Consider the following 21214-nt stretch of genomic DNA (forward strand, 5'->3'; position numbering starts at 1 on the left):
AAGGTAGGGGCACTGATGAGGGCATCAGATGTAGGGTTTTATATCACATACCTATCCGATGTAGGGTTTTGTCTCAAATACGCATCGGATGTATGGTTTGAAATCCTATATACCTATCCGATGTAGAGTTTTGGTTTCAAATACGCATCAGATGTAGGGTTTTAAATCTCTAATACTTATCCGATGTAGAGTTTTTGGCTCAAATACGCATCGGATGTAGGGTTTCAAATCTCATTTACCTATCCGCTGTAGAGTTTTAGGTTCGAGTACGCATCAGATGTAGGGTTTTAAATCCCTCTTACCTATCCGATGTAGAGCTTTTGGCTCAAATACGCATCAGATGTAGGGTTTTAAATAACATATACCTATCCGATGTAGGGTTTTAAATCCCCTATACCTATCCGCTGTAGAGTTTTAAGTTCGAGTACGCATCAGATGTAGGGTTTTAAATCCCTCTTACCTATCGGATGTAGCGCTTTTGGCTCAAATACGCATCAGATGTAGGGTTTAAAAAAAATTATACCTATCCGATGTAGGGTTTTGGCTCAAATACGCATCAGATGTAGGGTTTAAAATCCTATATACCTATCCGGTGTAGAGTTTTAGGTTCAATTGCGCATCAGATGTAGGGTTTGAAATCTCTAATACTTATCCGATGTAGAGTTTTTGGCTCAAATACGCATCGGATGTAGGGTTTAAAATCCCCTATACCTATCCGCTGTAGAGTTTTAGGTTCGAGTACGCATCAGATGTAGGGTTTTAAATCCCTCTTACCTATCCGATGTAGGGTTTTGGCTCAAATACGCATCGGATGTAGGGTTTAAAATCCTATATACCTATCCGGTGTAGAGTTTTAGGTTCAAATACGCATCCGATGTAGGGTTTTAAATCTCTCATACTTATCTGATGTAGAGTTTTTGGCTCCAATACGCATCGGATGTAGGGTCTAAAATCATATATACCTATCTGGTGTAGAGTTTTAAGGTTCAAATACGCATAAGATGTAGGGTTTTAAATCCCGTATACCTATCCGATGTAAAGTTTTTGGCTCAAATACGCATCGGATGTAGGGTTTAAAATCTCCTATACCTATCTGCTGTAGAGTTTTTGGCTCAAATACGCATCGTATGTAGGGTTTTAAATCCCTCATACCTATCCGCTGTAGGGTTTTGAAGGGCCGCACATCCTGGCCTCTGGTCGCGGCCGAGTCCCCGGACCCAGGAAGTGAGTGGCGAGCGGCGCGGCCGCGTGGGAGACGGAGCGGGAATATGGATGAATGAGCGGGGAGCGGGGAGCGGGCGGGCGGGCGTGGAGGGGAAGGGCCGAGTGAGCGGCTCGCCACGGCAGCTTCCCCCCACGCTGGAGCCGAGCGGCTGCCGCTGCCGCTGCTGCTGCCGCTGTGGCTGCTGTGGCTGCTGCTGTGTAACATGGCGACTGGGGCTAGGCCCTTGCTGCTGTGGTTGGGCATTGGAGCGCTGGGGGCGACTGAGACCGCGTCGTGCCGGCGCCGCTGTGTGCGAGCGAGAGCGAGACAGACAGAGAGACAGAGAGAGAGACAGAGCGAGTTCTCGTGTCCACAGCGGAGACTGCCCGTGGCCGTGTCGCCGTGTGAGTGGCCGGCCTGTCGCTGTGCGAGGCGCGTGTGAGTGCTGCTGCTGCTGCTGGTGCCTGTGGCTGGCGCTGGGTGCAATGTTTACGCATCACACGGAGGTAGCGCACACACGCACAGCACAGTACTATATACACAGACTCACGGGCGTTATCCACACATCTTGTATGAGATGTGCATTCTGACGCACACGAGGCATACAGACGGACGAGGCCTGTTCGAGTCTGTCAGCTGTGAAGGCAGAGAGAGGAGAACGTCGCTTCTGTCAAAGACGCGGGGAGAGGGCAGCCGGTGGGAAAGATGCGAGAGGGGTGGGGAGAAGAGGCGGAACGTTGTTGGGGTGGCGATCGAGGCAGGGGAATTAGTGGTGGCTGTGCACCACCTCCTGTAGACACTGCACATCGCCTGTGCACCACCACCACCACCTGTAGACACTGCACATCGCCTGTGCACCACCACCACCACCTGTAGACACTGCACTTCGCCTGTGCACCACCACCACCACCTGTAGACACTGCACATCGCCTGTGCACCACCACCACCTCCTGTAGACACTGCACATCGCCTGTGCACCACCACCACCACCTGTAGACACTGCACATCGCCTGTGCACCACCACCACCACCTGTAGACACTGCACATCGCCTGTGCACCACCACCACCACCTGTAGACACTGCACATCGCCTGTGCACCACCACCACCACCTGTAGACACTGCACTTCGCCTGTGCACCACCACCACCACCTGTAGACACTGCACATCGCCTGTGCACCACCACCACCTCCTGTAGACACTGCACATCGCCTGTGCACCACCACCACCACCTGTAGACACTGCACATCGCCTGTGCACCACCACCACCACCTGTAGACACTGCACATCGCCTGTGCACCACCACCACCACCTGTAGACACTGCACATCGCCTGTGCACCACCACCACCACCTGTAGACACTGCACATCGCCTGTGCACCACCACCTGTAGACACTGCACATCGCCTGTGTACCACCACCACCACCTGTAGACACTGCACATCGCCTGTGCACCACCACCACCACCTGTAGACACTGCACATCGCCTGTGCACCACCACCACCTCCTGTAGACACTGCACATCGCCTGTGCACCACCACCACCACCTGTAGACACTGCACATCGCCTGTGCACCACCACCTGTAGACACTGCACATCGCCTGTGCACCACCACCTGTAGACACTGCACATCGCCTGTGTACCACCACCACCACCTGTAGACACTGCACATCGCCTGTGCACCACCACCACCTGTAGACACTGCACATCGCCTGTGCACCACCGCCACCTGTAGACACTGCACATCGCCTGTGCACCACCACCACCACCTGTAGACACTGCACATCGCCTGTGCACCACCACCACCACCTGTAGACACTGCACATCGCCTGTGCACCACCACCACCACCTGTAGACACTGCACATCGCCTGTGCACCACCACCTCCTCCTGTGCAGGGTGTTACAATAAATACACATTCAATGGAAGCTGCATCCACTGATCGTTCCACATCTCGTGAGGGCCGCACTAGAAAATGGATTACGATCCACAAAGAGCTGCCGCTATGAGTAATCCCCCTTGTGGTCTCAGCATGTACACACGGGCACACGCACGCGTTACATTGCAATGACAGACCAGAGACTACAGCCACGAGGTCCAGTCTGAGAAGTCTCTTTGAAGTCCGTGCGCGCTGGCAAGATACAGGGAAACCTTGCCGAGCGCGGTTTTATGGAACACGTTTTTGGGCACGAGGCGGTGTGCCTCACGAGTTTTCCGGGACACGGGGATGATGTTTCGGCTTTAGGTGGTTTGTCGCGGCTATGATTCTCATCTTCGCGTCGAAAAGTCCGGCCGTGAGAGTGCTGTATCCTTTGGAAGGCGTAAATGAATCGACTGTGACAACTATTTACCACGTGTGCTTTTTGCATGATAATGCAACACTCGACACGATCAACGGCACAACCCAAATGCTCACATTGCCGCATGCATGTAGCGGTCCACACATTGAACAGAGAGGGCGGGGGTGACAATTTCAAACGCAGGTACACAACTCTATATTTGCCATGAGCTCTCTTATTTGTCGAGCGCGGTGTTGCCCAGCACGGCATTTCCCTGGAACGTAATCGCCGCGTCCGGCAATGTTTGTTCCCCCTGTCCTACACACCAGGCATCAGCTCATGCCGCCCCATGAGCCCGGAGAGAAGGTGATGGGCTCGCTGCAGATCATGGGAGCTTCTCCCTGGGCAAAGAGGATGGAAGGAGGCACGTGACGACTGGGACGGTTGTCAAAGAAGTCGTCCATTCAGCTTTGGATTTCCGATGACGAGCGCAGTGTAACGGTGCTGTGTGCGTGGCGCAGGAATGAACTGTGGGGAGGATGAGTCCCCCGGGGTGACGCTGGAGACGATCGGCACAGTCACCATGTGTCAGGACGAGGATGGGAACCTGGTGCTCAGCTGCAATGGTATGGGGCGCGAGGATGAATGATTTGATGAATGAATTTATGTGTCGGCTTTCACGACCAATGTTTTGATTAATCGTTAGTTTACCTATAACCCTCTACCACCCGACAGAGCCAATTAAATTAAGTTGTCAAGTGGGCCGTGCGTGCCGCGTGCCGTGTGTGTGCGTGCCGTGTGTGTGCGTGCCATGTGTGTGTGTGCCGTGTGTGTGTGTGACGTGTGTGTGCCGTGTGTGTGTACCATGTGTGTGTGTGCCGTGTGTGTGTGCCGTGTGTGTGTGTGCCGTGTGTGTGTGTGCCGTGTGTGTGTGTGCCGTGTGTGTGTGTGCCGTGTGTGTGTGTGTGCCGTGTGTGTGTGTGTGTGCCGTGTGTGTGTGTGTGTGCCGTGTGTGTGTGTGCCGTGTGTGTGTGTGTGCCGTGTGTGACGTGTGTGACGTGTGTGTGCGTGCCGTGTGTGTGCGCGCGTTGCCGTGCAGACGAGCTGCAGGTCAGGGAGGGCTCGGAGCCGTCCACCAAACGGATCTGCCTCGTGGCGGAGCCCAACCCGGCGATCGGAACCTCACCCGCCGCTACAGGTGGGGGCCGCGCGGTTGGGGGGGCGTGATGCGAAGTACGGTTTTGTAATTTTGAAGTCTTTTATTTATGAAGTTTACAAGATGAGAGCAATTGTATTGTTTAGTTTGCACCTTCGCTGAAGCCAATGTTATTAGCCACATGTTTGGAAAATTAGCCACATGTTTGGAAAAACAAAACATCCAAGTCAGATTTGGCACAGTACATAAAATACATAAATTAATATCTGGTACAAAAGATGTATTACCGAAGCTTTCAACAGAACAATGGGCTTGCATAATGCGCATGCATAATGTACGTTCTTTACCATATAGATAACCCAAATGGCAATGGATACCCACAAGTTATTAATATGCTTTCATTAACCCCCCCCCCCCCCCCCACTTCGCGCAAGAAGAGCACACAAGTGACGTCATCACATCTACCCCTCTATTTAAGGAACGAAACAGGAGGATTTCTCCACAAATCTGGCTGTCGCCCGATGAAGCTAGTTGTAATTAGTGGCGAAACGTGGTACTCAGATAGTAAATGTTGTGGCTTTGCTTTCCAAACACACCGGTGTGCTGTACTAGTGTAGTGTATCGAAATAACTCGCACCGACACGGAGTAACAGGTCACCAGCTCACACTTTATTAACGCGACTCTCGCACCCGTTGTAGGCACTCCTATGACTGCCTTCCACTGCCACCACACACTCTGCTTCTCCTGCTACCCGCTCTCATCTACTCCGCACATCACCCACTCTGCACCTCACCCACTCTGCACCTCACCACTCCTCATCACTCTGCACCTCACCCACTCTGCACCTCACCTACTCTCACCTCACCACCCTGCACCTCACCACTCTGCACCTCACCCACACCGCACCTCACCACTCTGCACCTCACCCACTCTGCACCTCACCTACTCTCACCTCACCACTCTGCACCTCACCCACTCCGCACCTCACCCACTCTGCACCTCACCCACTCTGCACCTCACCCACTCTGCACCTCACCCACTCTGCACCTCACCCACTCTGCACCTCACCACTCTGCACCTCACCCACTCTGCACCTCACCCACTCTGCACCTCACCTACTCCGCACCTCACCCACTCTCACCTCACCACTCTGCACCTCACCCACTCTGCACCTCACCCACTCTGCACCTCACCACTCTGCACCTCACCCACTCTGCACCTCACCCACTCTGCACCTCACCCACTCTGCACCTCACCACTCTGCACCTCACCCACTCTGCACCTCACCCACTCTGCACCTCACCCACTCTGCACCTCACCCACTCCGCACCTCACCCACTCTGCACCTCACCCACTCCTCACCTCACCTACTCTCACCTCACCCACTCTGCACCTCACCCACTCCGCACCTCACCCACTCTGCACCTCACCCACTCTGCACCTCACCCACTCCTCACCTCACCTACTCTGACCTCACCCACTCTGCACCTCACCCACTCCGCACCTCACCCACTCCTCACCTCACCTACTCTCACCTCACCCACTCTGCATCTCACCCACACCGCACCTCACCACTCTGCACTTCACCCACTCTGCACCTCACCCACTCTGCACCTCACCTACTCTCACCTCACCCACTCTGCACCTCACCTACTCTCACCTCACCTACTCTGCACCTCACCACTCTGCACCTCACCCACTCTGCACCTCACCACTCCTCACCTCACCTACTCTCACCTCACCCACTCCTCACCTCACCTACTCTGCACCTCACCTACTCTCACCTCACCCACTCTGCACCTCACCTACTCTGCATCTCACCCACTCTGCACCTCACCCACTCTGCACCTCACCCACTCCTCACCTACTCCGCACCTCACCCACTCTGCACCTCACCCACTCTGCACCTCACCCACTCTGCATCTCACCCACTCCTCACCCACTCCGCACCTCACCCACTCCGCACCTCACCCACTCCTCACCTACTCCGCACCTCACCCACTCCGCACCTCACCCACTCTGCACCTCACCCACTCTGCACCTCACCCACTCTGCACCTCACCTACTCCGCACCTCACCCACTCTGCACCTCACCCACTCTCACCTCACCACTCTGCACCTCACCCACTCCGCACCTCACCCACTCTGCACCTCACCTACTCTGCACCTCACCCACTCTGCACCTCACCCACTCCGCACCTCACCCACTCCGCACCTCACCTACTCTCACCTCACCCATTCTGCACCTCACCACTCCGCACCTCACCCACTCCGCACCTCACCTACTCTCACCTCACCCACTCCGCACCTCACCACTCCTCATCACTCTGCACCTCACCCACTCTGCACCTCACCCACTCTGCACCTCACCCACTCCGCACCTCACCCACTCTGCACCTCACCTACTCTGCACCTCACCCACTCTGCACCTCACCCACTCTGCACCTCACCTACTCTGCACCTCACCCACTCTGCACCTCACCCACTCCGCACCTCACCCACTCTGCACCTCACCCACTCCGCACCTCACCCACTCTGCACCTCACCCACTCTGCACCTCACCCACTCTGCACCTCACCCACTCTGCACCTCACCTACTCTGCACCTCACCCACTCTGCACCTCACCCACTCTGCACCTCACCTACTCTGCACCTCACCCACTCCGCACCTCACCCACTCCGCACCTCACCCACTCTGCACCTCACCCACTCCGCACCTCACCCACTCCGCACCTCACCCACTCTGCACCTCACCCACTCCGCACCTCACCTACTCTGCACCTCACCCACTCTGCACCTCACCCACTCCTCACCTCACCCACTCTGCACCTCACCCACTCCTCACCTCACCTACTCTCACCTCACCCACTCTGCACCTCACCCACTCTGCACCTCACCCACTCCTCACCTCACCTACTCTCACCTCACCCACTCTGCACCTCACCCACTCTGCACCTCACCCACTCCGCACCTCACCCACTCCTCACCTCACCTACTCTCACCTCACCCACTCTGCACCTCACCCACTCTGCACCTCACCCACTCTGCACCTCACCCACTCTGCACCTCACCTACTCTCACCTCACCCACTCTGCACCTCACCTACTCTGCACCTCACCACTCTGCACCTCACCCACTCTGCACCTCACCACTCCTCACCTCACCTACTCTCACCTCACCCACTCCTCACCTCACCTACTCTGCACCTCACCTACTCTCACCTCACCCACTCCGCACCTCACCCACTCTGCACCTCACCCACTCTCACCTCACCCACTCTGCACCTCACCTACTCTGCATCTCACCCACTCCTCACCTACTCCGCACCTCACCCACTCTGCACCTCACCCACTCTGCACCTCACCCACTCCTCACCCACTCTGCACCTCACCCACTCTGCACCTCACCCACTCCTCACCTCACCTACTCTGCACCTCACCTACTCTGCACCTCACCTACTCTGCACCTCACCCACTCCGCACCTCACCCACTCTGCACTTCACCCACTCTGCACCTCACCCACTCCGCACCTCACCTACTCTGCACCTCACCTACTCCGCACCTCACCCACTCTCACCTCACCCACTCTGTACCTCACCCACTCTGCACCTCACCCACTCTGCACCTCACCCACTCTGCACCTCACCACTCTGCACCTCACCCACTCTGCACCTCACCCACTCTCACCTCACCACTCTGCACCTCACCTACTCCTCACCTCACCCACTCTCACCTCACCACTCTGCACCTCACCCACTCTGCACCTCACCACTCTGCACCTCACCCACTCTGCACCTCACCTACTCTCACCTCACCCACTCTGCACCTCACCCACTCTGCACCTCACCCACTCTGCACCTCACCCACTCTGCACCTCACCCACTCTGCACCTCACCCACTCTGCACCTCACCCACTCTGCACCTCACCCACTCTGCACCTCACCCACTCTGCACCTCACCCACTCTGCACCTCACCCACTCTGCACCTCACCTACTCTCTGCTATCTCTCCGCTGCCCCATACCCACTCGCCCGTCTGTCCCGGGCCGGGGGTTCAGCCAACGCCCCACGCCCGGCGACGGCGCGAGCTGCGAGGTCCCGTTGACGGCTCGAGCGGCGAGAAGTCTTCTCTCTTGGTCCCCGAACAACTCTCTCTGCTCACGCACACTCCCGCTGATATACCCCGCCTCATTCCGAGTCCTCACGTGCTCCCCACTTCAGCTGTCGCCTCCACGGCTCCTCTCGCACTCACTAATCCCTCATCATCGCCCCCATCTCCCGTCTTGCCCCAGCGCGCACAGCTGCTCGTCCTCGATCGCACCTGCTCAACTGCGCGCACTGCGTACATCTCTACACTAGCAATGAATCGGCATGTCATTTTTAGGTGACAAACCTTACTAGTTGGCTGTGTCGGGTGGTGGCGGATTTTAATGACACATTTATATATTTACGCGATCTAACCCCAAAAAACCTCTTATGGATGATATTGGTCACGAAAGCCTACGTGTTATACCAATGTTTTAGTGATGCATTTGTAGAGTTCTTGCTCTTAACACGCTACATGCGAGGTGTCCAGGTGGCACTTGTGGGACTGAACGTGGCGCTAAAATCAGAGCAACGAGGCAGCAGCCCCGGGACGAAGCGACTGACCACGGGGTGTGGGCTTCACACGCGAGGTCGTCTCGGCCTCTCTCTCTCTCTTGTGTGGGCGCCACAGGAGGCACGGGCAACTTTGTCATGGCGGCGCCCCCCGGGTCCGACTTGGCAGCGAGCAGCGCGGCCCACTCGCCCACAGGGAACGCCGCGAGCGTGGGCAGCCTCGCGGACATGGACGGCCTAAGCATCGAGGTACGACCCCTCGCACTCGCCCCTAACCACTCGCCCCTCACCACTCGCCCCTCCCACTTGCCCCTCAGCACTCGCCCCTCAGCACTCGCCCCTCACACTCGCCCCTCCCACTCGCCCCTCAGCACTCGCCCCTCACACTCGCCCCTCCCACTCGCCCCTCAGCACTCGCCCCTCAGCACTTGCCCCTCACCACTCGCCCCTCACACTCGCCCCTCACCACTCGCCCCTCCCACTCGCCCCTCAGCACTCACCCCTCACCACTCGCCCCTCAGCACTCACCCCTCACCACTCGCCCCTCAACACTCGCCCCTCAGCACTCGCCCCTCACCACTCGCCCCTCACCTCTCGCCCCTCACCACTCGCCCCTCACCACTCGCCCCTCATCTCTCGCCCCTCACCACTCGCCCCACAACACTCGCCCCTCACCCCTCACCACTCGCCCCTCACCCCATCTCGTTAAAGGGAGACGCAAACCAGCAACGGTAGCGTCCCCGCAGTCGAGTTTTTCATCGACCATCGGTTGTTTTGATAATTTGATTCAGAATTGATTACCGATTCTAAAAGTCATAGAATCAATAAATGAAGCCAGTTCAGTTTTATTGATAATTTCACCAAATGGCGCCTGCGCTGGTTCAGACTGTGCCACGCATTTCAATGTGATTCATCATTGGCTGCCATCACAAGAAAAGTTCACTCGTAAATAATGAGGTCAGTCTTGCAAACGAGACTCTATCCTGGTCTCTTGAGCTCACACCTGGTTAAGCAAAATAAATAAAGTAACAGCTGCAGGGCTCATCAGTCACAGCACACACACGCACGCACACACGCACACACAAACACGCACGCACACACGCACACACAAACACGCACACACAAACACGCACACATGCACACAAACACGCACGCACACACGCACACACGCACACACAAACACGCACACACAAACACGCACACAAACACGCACACACACGCACACGTGCTCGGTTCATGTCCTAAGCGTTGTCTCCTCTCCTGCGCTGATGTTGCAGCCAACTGGGGCTGACCCTGTGAGCCAGACCTGGTTCACAACCAAGGAGGACAAGGACTCACTCTACATCAAAGGTGCAACACACACATATACACGACACATGTATGAACACGTGTGCTTTCTATTCATATACACACACATTACTTGCTCAGTTTTATTTGTATATCAAACATTGCACTATATTTCGGTCGACAGCCTTTACAAAAACGCATTAAGCCTCACATGCCAGTGTTTGTGAGTGAGTAAATTATTGTCTTGTTATATACAAGCTTAGCATTACGTCCATCACAGCACGAGAGAAGGCTGTAAAGCCTCTATGCAGATTTGTAGTAATACAATTAATGGCCAGAGATCTGTTTCATCCCGAGAAACTGAGGCAGCGTGATTTTTGTCACAAAACTCCGATTGTGCCGCGTTGTGGACTGCCAAATGTGTGCGAGGGTTGACCGCGTTCCACGGGGTCAACCCGCCTCTGACCTGCGGTCCACTTGCTATCCACTGCTTGGCCATGCAGGTCACAAGTGGAAGCAGGGCATGTGGTCAAAAGAAGAGACCGATCTCCTAATCATTAACATCGAGAGCTACCTGAAGGTAACGCCACCGTCCGCAATGTTCGTCTCGTGAGTGCAGCGGCGCCAGCTTCCCCAGTCGGTGTCGAACGATTCCCCCTCCCAGACGTTCAGTGAATCGTCACGAATTAAGGGTCACGATTTGGTGGTGTGGCTCGAGGGATCGTGTGAATCCAATACAATCAACATGTGCCTATGTTAAAGAATGTATGAATTTACTTTAATTGTTGAATCGATGCGTTTGTTACAGCCCGATGTAACGCATGCAATGTAACACAATGGACACTTTGGCCTCGAGTGATGTCGCTGGAGATCAGAACGTTGAGTAAATGTCACGTGAAGCCTCAGCCAATTATTGTTAGGGTTGAGCACAGGGAGCGGAGCCATGGGCCCTGAAGCAATCCCCACTCGCCACGCGATCCACGGTGTACAAATTGCCGGTAACGTATGGGACGTGACAATCGCTTGGAGTGGTGAATGCACCGTTAGTCTCTGGATGCTGAAAGCAAAGGATCCCTTTATGCATTCAGAAAAAATGTCACCGAGTTTCCAAAATCGTTTCGTGTGACTGGAGGCTTTGGCCGGTTCCTTTAGTGAATGTTACTTGGCGAGGAAGCAAACCGGCGCGCGTGGTGAAGTCACGCGCACCAGGGGACGACGTCTCCTGGCCGCATGTCGTCCCGACGGACTGGAAGTGCCGCCGCATTTCTCCGTCTCTGTGCGGTCCGCCAGCCTGGCAGCGGGAGCGCCGATGGCGGCGCTACACGCCGCCGAGTCGCTGCCTCTGTGCCCCCTCCCGCGCGTGCAGGCCAACAGCATCGGCAACGCGGCGGAGGTCATATTCGAGATGCCCAAGGATGAGCGCAAGGACTTCTACCGCACGATCGCGCGAGGGCTCAACCGCCCGCTGTTCGCCGTGTACCGCCGCGTGCTGCGCATGTACGACAACCGCAACCACGTCGGAAAGTGAGTGGCTCGCCCGTCCGCACGCAGTCACGCAGCGGCGTGGCGCGGTGGGCACGGGCCCTCCAACTACTGGACATCTGTGAATAAGAACTTTATAGCTCATCGGATTCCTCCAGTATATATAAATATTCTGATGATTCTGGTTCAATGGGGGGTACTCCTCTCCAGCGCCTGGGCCACGGTCACTTTGCTGTGTCCGTTTGCTTGCTGAGCACTTTCAGAAGCGTCTTTTCATATCGTAAGCCATTCAAGAATTGTGGTCAGTGCCCCTGATGCTGAGAAATCTGAACAACTGCAACGTTTTAATACTGCTTGTTTATTGCCTCTAATGTTTAAGATCAATCTCAACTTCGTATGTGCTCTTACAGATACACAACAGAGGAAATTGAACAACTGAAAGAGTAAGTATATTTTAGTTTTTCATAAGCTTTTAAAATGCAGTATTATACACAACCTTTTATGCATTACGTCAAAATCACTGACTGAGAGTCTATATCTGGGGTTAGACCAGCAGTGATAAAACAAGGATTCTGACAAGAAACCCTTTAAGCGAGAGCGCGGGTGAATAGAAGAGAGCCCTTGCGTCGCTTCCTCGAGAGAGCCGCATCCCAGCCGGGAGGCAGCTCCGTGGTCTCGTCGCCATCCGCTGAGACGGCACGGACCCCCGGGTGCTCCTGAGACGACGTCTCGGGACCAACAGAAGTGCCAGTCCAGAGGATCTGGGATTATGCATCAGGGCCTAGCGGAGGCTCGGGGATGCGCCTGGCTGAGGGTAGGGGCTGGGTTGGGCTTCAGGCTCGCGGCCCGCTTTAGGTTTCATCGAGTGCTGTTTTTATGACTGAGAATCAGCTAAACACCTACTCTAGAATTAAACCTAGCCCTAACACCTAACCCTCAACCTAACCCAAACTCTCAACGTCACTCTTACAGCTAACACAATCTCCAACTCTAACCCTAACCTTAACCCAGGCTTCGGGCCAAGCATAGGAATGACTGGGCGGCCATTGGCTCAGCTCTGGGCCGGAGTGCGTCTTCCGTCAAAGATCGCTGCCGGCTCATGAAGGACACCTGCAACACAGGTGACCAGCTCGCTGCGTCCAGGGGCACAGTGTACGCGCACGAGCTTACGGAGAGTGAACCCTTAATATTAGCGCGGGGAGCGGGAAATGCGACGACTTGTTGGGTAGTAGGGAGCTACAGCCGCGAATATTTAAAATGCAAACCCGCGAACTTAAACAGCAAAATACATAATGATAAAGCCTGCGATTATTAAGGGTTGACTATGTATTGCAAAAGTAAGAATCTATTTTAATCAACAAATGTTTAATCGCCCTGTGGTGACCACGGCCTGGATTCAACGCGTAGAGGATTTGTACTTCCCAGGACTTAAGTAGACGCGCCGTTGGCACCGCCCATTGCCAAACGCTTCCATCCCCATAGCTCCATGATGTGTGCTTGTGTCGTACCGTGTGTCATTTGGCGTGACGTGTGACGCTTCGCTCCCGAGTGCTGGCGGCTTCTTCGGAGAATGTAGTCGGGAACTGAAGGGGGCTTGGTGGTCAATGCAGCGGTCGGAGCACTGCACCGCAAGTCCAGTGAGCCGAGTTCATTTTCCCAGCCACGGCGAGCATCAGTGGTGAGGGACATCGGAGAACTGGTCCTGGGCTCTCCCGCTTTATCAAGCCGCAACAACCGGCGTCGCGGCGTACGGCGAAACGACCCTCCGTAGAGAGGCCTTCATCCAGCAGCGGATTGATAAAAGACCGTAATTAATTAAGAAGCTCTCGGCACGCGGAGCGAAACGTCGGACGTCGTGCCGAACAGCGTGCGGTACGACTCGGCCACGCGGGAGAGCCGTGCGGCACTAACGTACGCACGCGGCGTTCCCGTCGTCCACGCCTCGCCCCCGTGCGCGTGCGCCGCAGGGAAGTGGACGGTGGAGGAGGAGCAGCGTCTGGCGGACGTGGTGCACGAGCTGACGGGCACGACGCCCGGGGAGGCGGTGACGCAGGGCGTCTGCTGGGCCGACGTGGCGGAGCGCGTGGGCACTCGCTCCGAGAAGCAGTGCCGCTCCAAGTGGCTCAACTACCTCAACTGGAAGCAGAGTGGCGGGCGCGAGTGGACCAAGGACGACGACATCGAGCTCATCCTGCGGTGCGCACGCGGGGAATGGCGGAACGTCGGAGGGAAGCGGGAGGGAAGCGGGAGGGAAGCGGGAGGGAAGCGGGAGGGAAGCGGGAGGGAAGCGGGAGGGAAGCGGGAGGGAAGCGGGAAGGAAGCGGGAGGGATATCTCAATGAGATATCCATTTAATTTCCTTTTAACTATTCCAAGAACGAGAATAGGATTAGGTGACAAAGCCTTTGCCGTTGCAGCACCAACGTTTTGGAACAACCCTGTGTCCTCCCTTAACATCGTAAATCTTCCTTCAAAAAATGTCCTGAAGCAGGAGATTAGTGCTGGATACAGCAGTCACATTTGCAAATGTGATTTGTAACTTTACTCCTTACCCATGTATTGATAGTTTAATTGAGTGACTATGTTGTCTTGGTGTGGTCTGCGACTGTTCTTGCTATTGTTATTTGCTGGCTTGGGAATTGGTGTACTTATGAAATTTGAACGTATATACTTGATCTATTTAACGTATTTATTCGCAGTGATTTTCTTTCCTATCTTATACTTTGCACTCTGATGGTTTTTTTTATTGTTTGTTGTTGTAACTCGCCGACCGGACGTCTGACAAAGAGCTTCAGAAGCTCATGGGATTTCTCCCGCGGTCTCAATGACGAGTCTGATTCCGTGCGGCGGGCGCCCGCGTTGCGTCGTGCAGCATCGTGGAGCTGAAGCCGCGGGAGGAGAGCGAGATCAACTGGGAGAAGCTGTGCGACGGCTGGAACAGCGTGCGCTCGCCACAGTGGCTGCGCAGCAAGTGGTGGACGGTCAAGCGGCAGGTGACGACTCACAAGGAGGTGCCCTTCCTCGGTGAGACGGGGCACGGGGGCGCATTACGCGTTGTTGTGTGTCCGATTGGCTCCTGCACCTCCGTTTAGCACGGTTGGCTACGTACGGTGCGAAACAATTTCAACATTCGTACAGATATACAAAGACCCCCCCGTGTAGCCTTTAATAGACTGTTGGGGGAAGCGCTTTAAGCAAGCACCTATGAAGGCCGGAACGGCACACGAGGAGATGGATGGCCAACACCATGCCCGGCCACTTTTGTCTCCCCAGGGTTCGTAGTGCAGCGCGATAACCGCTACACTACATGACACTACATATATACAAAGATAAAGACAAAGATCCCCCGTATATCCTTAACATACTGTAGGGGCAAGTGCTGTTAGCGAGCACCTACTACATACATACACTACATACATACACTACATACATACACACACGTACATACACATATACGTTGCGTTTGCACGGTTCAACATATGCAGCCGGCTCTCTCGCGCTACAGAAAATGAAATGGTTTAAGTCAAATTGTAAAGTAATTAAACATTAAAGATGTGTGTGTGTATATATACATATTATGAAATGGGTGAATAAATAAACAGTGCTGAGCTTTTATAAAAAGATCGCAAGCAGCACAGGGGGAAATCGCAAGCATCATAGTCAGCCTTGGACTAAAATAAAATAATCAAAACTTCTAATGAAGCATCTAAAACATAGAAATAAAGGATTAACCAGATCATATAAAATAAATATTATAAAACAGATGGGTTTAAAAGACAGAACTTAAAAAAAATTGTTTTAGAACTTTACACCCACGATTTGCTGCATGTATCATGATCCCACAGTCCAGATTTGGAAATATTGAAAGAAATTACTCAATTTGGATTTACTGTGAAAACTTGGCAGGGAACTTCCTGAAGAGAGTCATGAGACTGGGTGAGGATTTCCTGTATAAACAAGCGTCATAGTTGTAGAAACAACAATACATTAATCCCTCCCTAACAACAATACATTAATCCCTCCCTCCCTCCCTCAGACCTCCTCGACTACCTGAGCCAGACGCACATCCCCGTGCTGCGTCAGGTGGTGCAGCGCGTCCACCCCACGGGGGCCCCCGCAGGCTCCCCCGGGGCCCCCACTGCCCCCGTCTGCCTGCGCCTGCCCCGCGGAGAGGGCAGCGCCCTGCTGCCCCAGACCACCATCGCCACGCTGCAGATCCCCGTGCAGATCACGCAGACGGGTACGCGGGGCTCCCCGGGGCTCGCCTCCACTTCCAAAGACAAACACACACACGTGTTGGGCCATGTTATACATGTACGCCGTGCGTGTGCACGATTTTGCTTTACGTGTTTTTCGTCACGAACAAACATTCAAACTCATCTTTACAGCCTTAAACACACATGCAGCCCGGGTCAGTTGTGGTATCATGGGTAACTTTCGCAATGCCCCCGTCACTCTCAATTCACCGTCTTGCTTTGGTCCAGGTGATTCTGGCGATGGAGAAACTGTTACAATTAACGCAGCCGCTCTGCAGACGTTTGAAATCTTACCGGTGAGTGCTCGGCTGCTTTAGTCTTGGTTGTACAGACATGGAACTCAGTAAAGACTGGCATGTGTGTGTGTGTATGGACTTGTGTATGGACTTGTGTGTGAGGAGTGGTAGTGTAGCAGTTAGTGCGCTGCGCTACAAACTTGGCGACCCGAGTTAGATTCCTGCTCACGGCCAACACCAGTGACGGTTATCTGAACCGGTCCTGGGCCTCCCCTAGGTTGACTCAGCCTCAAATTAATACCTGGTGAGGTGTGTAAACCTCGCCGCTAGGGAGACAAAGGCGGCAGGGTATGGTGCTGGCCACCCATCCCCTTGTGTGCCGTGCCGGTTTTCATAGGTACTTGCTAACAGCACTTTTCCTAACAGTCTGTTCAAGCCATACGGCGGGGGGGGGTCTTTTTTATGGACCTCCATCTCTGCATTATTGACATGCTCACAGCCGACTATACCATCACTCGGCCAGGGCTCTGGATTATTCTTCGTGCTTGTGAAGTTCCTGACCCCCTGCTCACAATCAGAACGGACCTTCATGATGGTGGGCAGGCTCGGGTAAATCTGCGTGGCCGGGAGTCGGAGCTATTTTCTGTTCATCTTGGGGTGCGAAAGGGATGTCCTTTGGCCCCATCACTATTTAACATCTTTAACCATGTAGTTCGAGAAGCTTTGCATTAATGTACCTGTGGAATTTCCGTCTGGTACAAGGGATGGCTCTGTATTGGTCAACCATGTTATGTATGGAGATGATCTGCTAATTGCTGCCCACCCTGAGAAGGAGCCAGTACCAAACCTAGAGCATGCTGCTCAGGGTTGGGCCTTACTATTAGCCGCACAAAAACAAAGCACCTGCCTGGCTATTTTATGCAGCATAGATGAGGATAGACTGCCAAATGTGGCGACCAAGGGGAAGATCTAAGACCGGATGGTAGGATACCATTAGAGGGCGGAGCGTGGAGGTGGCAAGCATTGGCGAGGCGTGGTGCAGTCGACGCCCGTCACCACGGTGACGGCTCGATCTTGCACGGCGTGGGTCCCTGCAGTCCGCGGGGCCCGACCGGCGAACCGTTATCGATCTCCTCCGCCTCGCGTGTTGCAGTCGTTCCACCTGCAGGCGACGGGCGCCCTGTGCACGTTCCTGCTGCAGGCGGGCTCCGCCCCGGGCCTTCCCGTCACGCTGAGCGGCGGGGGCCCGGCGGTGACGCTCGTCCCCACCGGCGGCCCCCCTGCCCCCGCGGTGTCGCCGCCGCCGTCTTCCGCCGCCGCCGCCGGCATCCCCGAGGAGGGGCAGGTCGTGATGCACGCCGTGCAGCTGCGGGACGGCGATCGCCAGCTCCAGGTTCGTCGGCCGCACCCGTAAACGCGATTGCGTTTAAAAAGAGATGCCTATAACGACGACATCTATCTGGTTGTTTTGTTCGGCAGAAAAAATCTAATTGCGAGTGCATTTGATATTCGCGCCGTTGTTAGAGCGCGAGGCTCTCGTGCAAGAAGGTTGCAGTTTTGCACAGACACGGCCTCCAGTGGTTTCACAGCAAGTGGCGGCGATCACTGCGCTTCGCCCAATGGAGTAACTTGCAGGTGCATATTCATACTTTCGTATTTTGACCGTGACATGGCCGAGTACATTTGGAATAGCGTCATGAGATGCCATGGAAATACAACTCACTCGCGACTGAACAGGAGATGGGCAACGCTCTGCACCTGTGTGAGCAGGGAGGCAGTTCGACTCGAGAACTTTCGCGGAAGGGAAATGTTGAGAGTGACGATGCTGCCGCTCTCACTGCTTACCTCTCCTATACGTTGCACTCCTATCGCGTTTGGTATTGTTTGTTTTTAACTTTTTGACCTGCCCCTACTGGACCTCTGTGAAAAATATAAAAAGATCCATAATAGAAGTTAAAAAGAGCTTTATAGCTCATCGGATTCCTCCAGTATAATTAAATATTCTGATTCTGCTATTTACCCACCTCCTGTTACTGCTGCTGCTGCAGTTGCAGGATGGTCGCAGCTCTGCTGTCGAGATGCCGCACGGCTCTCGCGTCATCATCCACGCGATGTCACCCGACGGTGTCCACACCGACGTCCGCACCATCTACCCAACGGCTCCCGGCGACACAGACCTCATGCCGCACCCCCTCGCGTCGCCTCCCACCGGCATCGTCGCCGCCGCCGTCACCGATGAAGTCGATGTCATCTGCCCGGGGCACCTGTCGTCCCCCGGCGACCGCGAGCTCCCACTCTTGGTGGAGGAAGCCCTCGGCACGGGCAGCGACGACGGAGAGAAGGAGGCGGTGGAGACGGCAATGCAGGCGGTGGGGGCGGGCCGCGAGGCCGGCCTGCACGACGACGAGGATGAACGAGCGACGCTCATCGCAGACGCGGCCGAGTTCGTCAGTCAGGTGCGTCGAGTTCCGGGCACCATCGGCGGAAGCAGTGGCAGCGAGCCCCAGCGCCCGGGGCAGGGACCATGCGGTGATCCCGTGGTGCAGCGCTCTCTGCTACGTGTGGCCATTCAGTCCCATGCTCTGCCAGAAAGGTCATCAAAGTTAGAGAAGAGACCTCTGGTTTCGATAGACTTTTAAAATCAACGGTGAATAGTCGGACATGCGGCGCCAAAGAACAACACACCGGTTTCACCCAAATCGGTCCAACCGGGCGCGTTGCTCTCTGCATTCAACACGGCAAGCGGCGTCTCTCCAGTCGGGTTGCGGAGCCTCGTGAAGACCCAGCAGAGCACCTGACGATTGTCAACGTCACCGTCGAACCCGAGGCACAGGAGATGAGAGCTTTCTTTAACAATACTTGGCCTAACAGCCTGTACAGGAGGCGATGCATACATATCGACTGTGTGTGCGCGTGTGTGCCTGTCACCCTAAGGAGTTGAGCTGCCCAGATGGGGACCCGGTGCACGACGGCTCCATGGAGACGGCCATGATGGCGGTGATAGCGGGAGGGTCGCCACCCTTCCCTCCTGCCGGGGACGACCTCGACGATGTCTCCGTGCTGCCACTCACCACGCTGCACGGTGACCACCACCACTGCATCCACACCGACCACCACCGCACCCACTAACCACCGCTGGGTTCACTCACTAATGACTGCATAACAAGAAAAAAGACATTGTTATTTCACTTAATCCAATCCCGAGAAAAAACAATTACGGTTAGATTTCCTGATGGCAAAAAAACTCTTTACAGGGGGCATGAGAGTGCACAATCAAAGACGTATTAGAGTGAAATTAGCACGTGGTGAATATGTGTTTAGTCTTATGGCATCCACCAATGCTGCGTCCTGGTCATCCGCGTGTGCCATCGGCCATGTACCATCATTCCCAGATGAAATAGACTTTGCCTTCCATTGTTCTATATAAAACGTTTTAATTGATTGAAGTAAACATTTCCGATTGTTAACCCAGCCGTCGTCTTCTCTGCAGACCCCATCCTGCAAACACAGTCCGACGCCTCAAACATCACGGGCTCAGCCCTCAACAGCCCCGAGCACGGCAGCGAGAGGGAGGCAGAGGAGGAGGAGTGACTCGCACGGAGCACGGCCCCGCGTTGAGCCCAGCAGGCGCGCGCGAAGGCCCCTTCTACGAGGAGGGCTTTGTTCCAGACCACGCACTTCAAGGCCCTTTGGAAAACAAGCCATGCTGACGAGCCCCCGGGGCTCCTGTTGAAAACTGCCGTGGAATCGGATCCAGCGGTTCCCTTGCTTGTGTCGAGTCTCGCGGCGAAACGGAGGCATGGGCTTAAAGGACAACGTGAATGCTGCCGACGGACGGCGTTTATATTCGGTAACTTATTGCAGTGGCCTCGGTGCCAGTGACAGGTCGATGGCCACACTTGCGTTTTATGCATAGTTGTTATTTTGTCGCGGGTTTTCGCCGCGCACGCACCACAACGTCTTCCCCAGGTCAGCGCGAGGACGCGTGCAGACCACTGACCGCTCAACTCCGACCCGATTTTCGCACGAGCGTGCCCATCGTGGACAGATCTTCTACGCACGAACAACCTGTTTGGAACAAGTCAAGGAAGCAGAGCATGCATTGATTATTGCCAGAAATTTACAGCTGGGTAAAAGAGCGTCACGTTGCTAACACGATCGCATACCTCTCAACCCATACGATTGTTTACCCGTATTCCTGTACAGGGAAATTGAGTTTTCAGGTCCATACGGCGTACAGCCGTTTCAATACGGGCAACAACAAAAATGTGTTTGTCTGTTCGTGTTTCTCCCTTGTGATGGGACTTTGTAGGATGAACGTTGAGATGTATAAGGGCCACGGGGTGACCACTAAGGTTGACATCTATGCTCAATCGCGTGCGGTGATCGTTTCCGTGGTTTGATATTGCTCTCGTCACCGTCAGCCATTCCCCATCCACAGCAACAAGGAGGCTGACTGACAGGCCGGGCAGTCTGATGGAGGTTGACTGACAGGCCGGGCAGTCTGAAGGGCGTTGACTGACAGGCCGGGCAGTCTGAAGGGCGTTGACTGACAGGCCGGGCAGTCTGAAGGGCGTTGACTGACAGGCCGGGCAGTTTGATGGAGGTTGACTGACAGGCCGGGCAGTCTGAAGGAGGTTGACTGACAGGCCGGGCAGTCTGATGGAGGTGCCACTGCTCCACACTTTGCCTCGCCGCCTGCCGCTTGACCGGCTTACCG

General features: G+C 55.0%; 1 protein-coding gene and 1 long non-coding RNA gene across 6 annotated transcripts; one reads left to right on the forward strand and one right to left on the reverse strand.

Annotated features, from left to right (window-relative positions):
- Positions 1-1170: 1170 nt before the first annotated feature.
- Positions 1171-20490, forward strand: DMTF1 (cyclin D binding myb like transcription factor 1). 5 transcript variants are annotated; one of them, XM_061551746.1, is made up of 18 exons: positions 1277-1710; positions 3809-3903; positions 4001-4105; positions 4579-4677; positions 9353-9483; positions 10512-10584; positions 11025-11101; positions 11888-12045; positions 12414-12446; positions 13015-13124; positions 13971-14199; positions 14875-15026; positions 16039-16242; positions 16487-16554; positions 17648-17887; positions 18543-18950; positions 19429-19576; positions 19985-20490. In XM_061551746.1, the coding sequence occupies exons 2-18, from the start codon at positions 3819-3821 to the stop codon at positions 20083-20085; spliced, it is 2421 nt and encodes an 806-aa protein (XP_061407730.1). In that variant the 5' UTR covers positions 1277-1710; positions 3809-3818; the 3' UTR covers positions 20086-20490. The 5 variants fall into 5 exon arrangements, with proteins under 5 accessions (XP_061407731.1, XP_061407730.1, XP_061407732.1 ...); XM_061551747.1 differs by lacking the exons at positions 1277-1710; positions 3809-3903 and adding an exon at positions 1171-1224; XM_061551748.1 differs by lacking the exon at positions 3809-3903.
- On the reverse strand, positions 18834-19801 carry LOC133342565 (uncharacterized). The gene is made up of 3 exons (XR_009755164.1): positions 19423-19801; positions 19180-19288; positions 18834-19076 (listed from the first exon to the last, which is right to left on the reverse strand). It is a non-coding gene; the product is annotated as an uncharacterized LOC133342565 (long non-coding RNA).
- Positions 20491-21214: the final 724 nt, after the last annotated feature.

Source organism: Lethenteron reissneri, chromosome 15 (genome assembly GCF_015708825.2).
Source record: "Lethenteron reissneri isolate LAM-NWPU_2019-01 chromosome 15, ASM1570882v1, whole genome shotgun sequence".
Classification (NCBI taxonomy): Eukaryota; Metazoa; Chordata; class Hyperoartia; order Petromyzontiformes; family Petromyzontidae; genus Lethenteron; species Lethenteron reissneri.